General features: G+C 37.9%; 1 protein-coding gene across 1 annotated transcript in view; it reads left to right on the top strand.

Annotated features, from left to right (window-relative positions):
• ATP6V0C (ATPase H+ transporting V0 subunit c) overlaps positions 1-5,089 on the top strand; it is a 15,480-nt gene extending 10,391 nt beyond the window's left edge. The window contains exons 2-3 of the mRNA XM_072417643.1: positions 2,719-2,902; positions 4,112-5,089. Coding sequence (XP_072273744.1) covers positions 2,719-2,902; positions 4,112-4,316 — 389 coding nt within the window. The 3' untranslated portion in view covers positions 4,317-5,089. The remainder of the gene's footprint in view (positions 1-2,718; positions 2,903-4,111) is intronic.
• The last annotated feature ends 144 nt before the right edge of the window (positions 5,090-5,233 follow it).

Below are 5,233 nucleotides of genomic sequence, written 5' to 3'. Positions count from 1 at the left end.
AAACATTTTTTATATTCATAATATCTACTAGAACCCCTGTTCGGACATATTTCTGTAAGTTACAGGTCTACAATTTAAAAAAAAAAAAAAAAAATTCATGAAAAACAGTGGATCACTTTTGGTACAGAAATCTAGACCTCAGTGTAACAACGCTCAGGTGGTTAAGAATAAACAGATGGGTAAATCAGTTACTATTGCTTTTTCCTTCTGTTATTGGCCAGGCATAATAAAGGTAACCATATTACATTTCTTGTAATTGTGGGTTCTCATAAGGAATTTGCCATATAGGTGACTAAAGCCCTGGAATGTCGCACACCATCCAGCCATTCTGCTAGACAATCATATGAAAGATTTCAACACAATTTTTCTGGTGGTTTTAACAGCAAATGTTCAAAACAATTAGTCATTTTACACTTTTACAGGCTTTCCTTTCAGGCTTTTGTATTAAACTGAGAAGGTATTTTCTAAACTAGTAATTCATGTCTAGTTTGCTGCCATTTGTTGACTTTTTATAGTATTGATCTTGTACACATAAGTTCTTTGCAAAAAGTGGGCTAGCATTATACATTTTAAAAATTGTAAATTAGCCACAGTAGGGGTGTGCACTTCCATTTTCAGGTAATTAAAAACTGTGCAGTACTGCAAAACATAAACTGTAACCTGCATATGTGGTCAAATATAGCTGTCCTATGTGCATACTTTAACTGGAAGTGGGGTCTTAACAGTGACCCTTTTAAATCACATTTAAGAATAACTTTGAGTGACCTACTCTGACTCCCTAGGCCCCCTGAGCACTACAAGATGGCCAACAATTTACTAGAATTGGCCCAGTATGGCAGTGCAGCAAGGTATACTGACAAATAGGCTAACCTAGGTAAAGTTGGATACTGACCTCTGACTAATATTTTACTGTGGCAAATGTGGTTGCTGGATGGTAGCTCCATCCCACTTCTTGGTTCTGTTCCCTTTCCGATACGATTTATCCCAATTTTGTTTAGTGACCTGTGATCCTTCTAAAAACTCTTCATATACAAAGTTTTCTAAAAGTAAAACTGGGGGTACATTTTTTTTTTTTTTTTTGTGTGCATCGTTCTCTGACACGTGAAAAAGTAATCCCAGTCACTCAAAAAGCTATTCCTTGCCATGCTCATATTAAGTCTTATATACAATTAAGGCTTTTTCTAAAATTATTTAAGCCCACCACGAGGATGCTTGTTTGGACAGGTGACCATGCTGGGCTCCTGATTGCTCTTGTGGTGTTTGTACGCTTCCAGTGAAGACTATGCTGATGTTTATCACATAGACATGTTAGGCATGACATCCAGCTATTGCTTGTTACATGTATACAAGGACTTGGAGGTGGCTGCTAACAGGATGCCAAAGGTGAAAGTATATTTTCATTTAAGTTTTACAAAAGGTTATCCAGTTAAGGTCTTTTACAATAGGACCTTGGGGCAAAATTCATAACATTCCCAAATCTCAATCTCACCCCCCTGTAATCAATCTCGGGAATGGATTACAAACACACTCTATAATCTGAAATTCACAAAAATTGGGGCTGTGAATGAGTAAAAATGGGTTTTTATGTAAGTGGGAGGTGAAGATTATGCTAGACATGGTTGAATGATTAGCACAAATTTTAAGATTTGACAAGCCAGTTGATATCAATTTACTGGATTGTTGGTGTAGAATTTATAACTTCAGACCTTATGCCAAACCACAATCCTTTGGTTTTTTAATACAAATTTGCATGAACAAATAGCCATTTTGTAAGACTTTCTGGCTTTGGTTATAGTTGCCTTCTGTGATCATGTGAAATACCGGATTTGGTCATACTCTGGTCCTGTGACTTGTACTGCATTCCAGTGAATTGCTTGTCAAACGGTGACCAGCTTTGATCAAATACTATGGTGTGCATGAAGCCAGCCCCTTAACATGCTAATGGTGATTTCCAAACCACTGTACACAAAGTTCCCTTTTCAAAGACCATTTACAATGTGTAATATTTATGCTTGGGTAAGTCATAAATGAATGTTGACTCTTAGACATGGTTCAGCCAACTAGACTTTAAGGGTCAAAGGATTAGGAGCCAATTCTGTGCACCATGTTTTCGGAACGGGAATATGGTGCTAAATGCCTTAAGTTTTGGATCTATTTTAGTATAGTAGGTCACAAAATTAAATAAGCTGCACTAGAGCCTGCAGAGAATGGTTTGTTAGGGAGAGTAGAAAAGAACATCCTTTCTTTTAAAGGGATTGGTGGAGGATAACAATGTTTGGGTGGTTATTTGTTTGTTTTTCTTCTGTCCACTCTCACCTGTCTATTGAGATTGTCTAAATACTATGTAATTTGTACATGCTTTTAGTAACAGACGTGTACCATCTTCTGCCAATCCTGTTTAGGACAGTATGAAGAATATACTTGTAGTAAAAAAAAAAAAAAAATCAATTTGGGTAAGGAAACAAATATAGCATGTTTGCCTCTAAAGATAGAGTAGCTGATATGATCCAGTCATTGAAGTGCATTGAAATCTTTTGCATACCACAAAATGGTGTTTGTATGCACCTTTTGAATTGTTCCCTAGAATAGTAAATGGAAAACAGGTGCTACAGTAAAACTTGCAGCCTGCAAATGTTTCTGCAGATTTCTAAAGTGTGAAATTCAGGGGGAGGGGGTGTTTTTTTTGATTGCTGATTTTATTTTCTCTTTTCTACACAGCATTGGGGGCAGCCTATGGAACGGCGAAGAGGGGCACAGGTATTGCTGCCATGTCTGTCATGAGGCCTGAGCTGATCATGAAGTCTATCATTCCTGTTGTCATGGCTGGTATCATTGCTATCTATGGACTGGTAGTGGCCGTGCTTATTGCAAACTCTCTCACATCAACAATCACCTTATACAGGTGGGTCTTTGTGTTTAGCAATTTCTATAAAGTGCTCAAGTCTTTCTTTAGTAGGTGCATTATATTCTGTGTTCTGGGACATGGATCTTAATGAATTTTTGATAATGCTAAAATTGATGTGCAAGAGGCCACTTGAGCCTGCAATAACAAATTTAAAGTCTAAGTCCAACAAGCCATTGCTCTGGTAAACTACAGGTAAAATCCTCATGTGAAGCACATTTGTGCGTTATGACACAGCTTGAATATCCCCCTTGCTTTAGAAAACTTTCAGGCTTGTAAAACCAGTCCCTTGACCTAACTTTCAGATTTTAGACAATCCCTTCTAGAGTTGATATATCCACAGCTCAGTGTTTTAGTATGGTGGTCAGAATGCCTCTTACATTGCTTAGTAGTGGAGTGAAGAAAGTTACCTTACATTTCCAAAAAGATCATTGATGTCATTAGGTGACCTAAGGCAGAAATTGCTGTTTGCTAAAGGAACCCCTAGCAACCTCTGCATGAAGCCTGGTTGAGAATCACTGTTCTAGAGAGAGTAGTTTAGTGTGTTTGGTAAATTGGAAAGTCAGAAGTAAAGTAAGAAACACTTCTAATTAGATCTGATTCTGCTATTACCCAAGGGTTGTGAAAAGCATTTACTGAAAAACCTATAACATTGAGCCAAACTTTTCCTTGGCAAACACCAGTTAATTATTATAAAAAGTTGGCTGCTGTAATGCTTGCCAAATGTCTGGGTTTGCTGCCCACAGTAATTGCATTCTGCCTTATAATATACCCAGAATTGTAAAACGTTAATCCTGCTTGAAATCTCGTGCGCCCATAACTTCTCAGCTTTCCCCTATTTTTGCTGGTGTTCTTTAAGTTGTTTGGTAACTGTAAAACTACTAGTGTCCAGTTGTAAAGTGTGGCAATTTCAAACCTATCTTATAAGAGAGCCTTTCATGGCAAACAAACGGCAGTTGTCTTTAGGACAGGAAATAAAGGGAAACTTCCTTGTGGTAAACGGATCTGCCTTCAGATAATTGTACTTTTTGTGCACTGCTTTATTTAGGTTATAATGTGAGTGAGATTAATTGGAAAATCACACTGGCATTCCTTTTCTGCAGTCTTAACTAAACTTGTACTATACATCAATGGCACAAGTACTTATGTTGTGAAGTTGTTGCCTTTAGAGATCTTCTGTTGACATTATTTTTTTTCCCCTTTGTCTAGGAGCTTCTTACAGCTAGGTGCCGGCCTCAGTGTAGGCTTGAGTGGTCTTGCTGCTGGTTTCGCCATTGGCATTGTGGGAGATGCAGGTGTGCGAGGAACAGCACAACAGCCCCGACTATTCGTAGGCATGATCCTGATTCTCATTTTTGCTGAAGTCTTGGGTCTGTATGGTCTGATTGTGGCCCTTATCCTCTCCACAAAGTAAAGAAGAAATTCTTCCGACGTTCCAGAAATCGCCACTTACAAAAATGGTTTTATCTCATGTGTACAGTCATCCTTCACCCACCCTGATTCAGTAGATTCTCTTTCCTCCTCTCCCCTGTAACTGCGCAATTGTAAGTTAGTGACTGTTGTGTGTAACCCTCTAGCTATATTCATTGGGTGGACTTCAGGGCAATAAGGAGTCCTGATGCCAATGTTGTGGGAAGGAAGCAGGCATCACTTCCACAAATCACGAGACTCCCTTTTTCTGCGTGCAGTGTTTTTTTTTTCTTCCCATATCTTCACTGGATGTTTCCTAACAGAAGTACCATGTAAAAAATATGATCTAGAATTGTAATTTCCCTCTTGCCATTCAATGTTTTATTTATAAATATAAAAAATCTTCATTGTTCATACTTTAAAAACAAGAGCCAGCTGTTTCTTTTCCTCTTGTAACTTGTCCTACCCCCTCCTCCCTTTGCTGCATATATATATTTAATCTATAGCTGTATATTTGTGTGGGGTTTCCTTGTAAGTGCTGAGAATTCCCTGGATGTATTTGGTTCGAGATTGCTGTACTGTTCTGACATTGGAGTGAGGTCTCAATATATATATATTTTTGTTCAAGTTTTTTGTTTTAATACAGAGAGATTGATTACCGTCCATGTTCAACTGGTGACCAGAATATTTTAAAAAAACCTTAACATATGGTGACGATGAACCCACTACTGGGAATTGATTACACATTTCCAAATAAAACATCTCCAATACAGAGAAGCTGTCATTTTGTTTTAAGATTTCAGGGGGAAGCCACTTAATCATGTGCAGAATCATTTTTACATTCCTTGCACATGTGGCCAAAAAGTACATGGGGATATTAATAAAAATTAGAGCTGACTGCCTCATGTTTGTTGCTAAAAT

The sequence above is a fragment of the Pyxicephalus adspersus genome, chromosome 7 (genome assembly GCF_032062135.1).
Source record: "Pyxicephalus adspersus chromosome 7, UCB_Pads_2.0, whole genome shotgun sequence".
Classification (NCBI taxonomy): Eukaryota; Metazoa; Chordata; class Amphibia; order Anura; family Pyxicephalidae; genus Pyxicephalus; species Pyxicephalus adspersus.
This window is presented reverse-complemented; position numbering and strand designations above follow the sequence as displayed.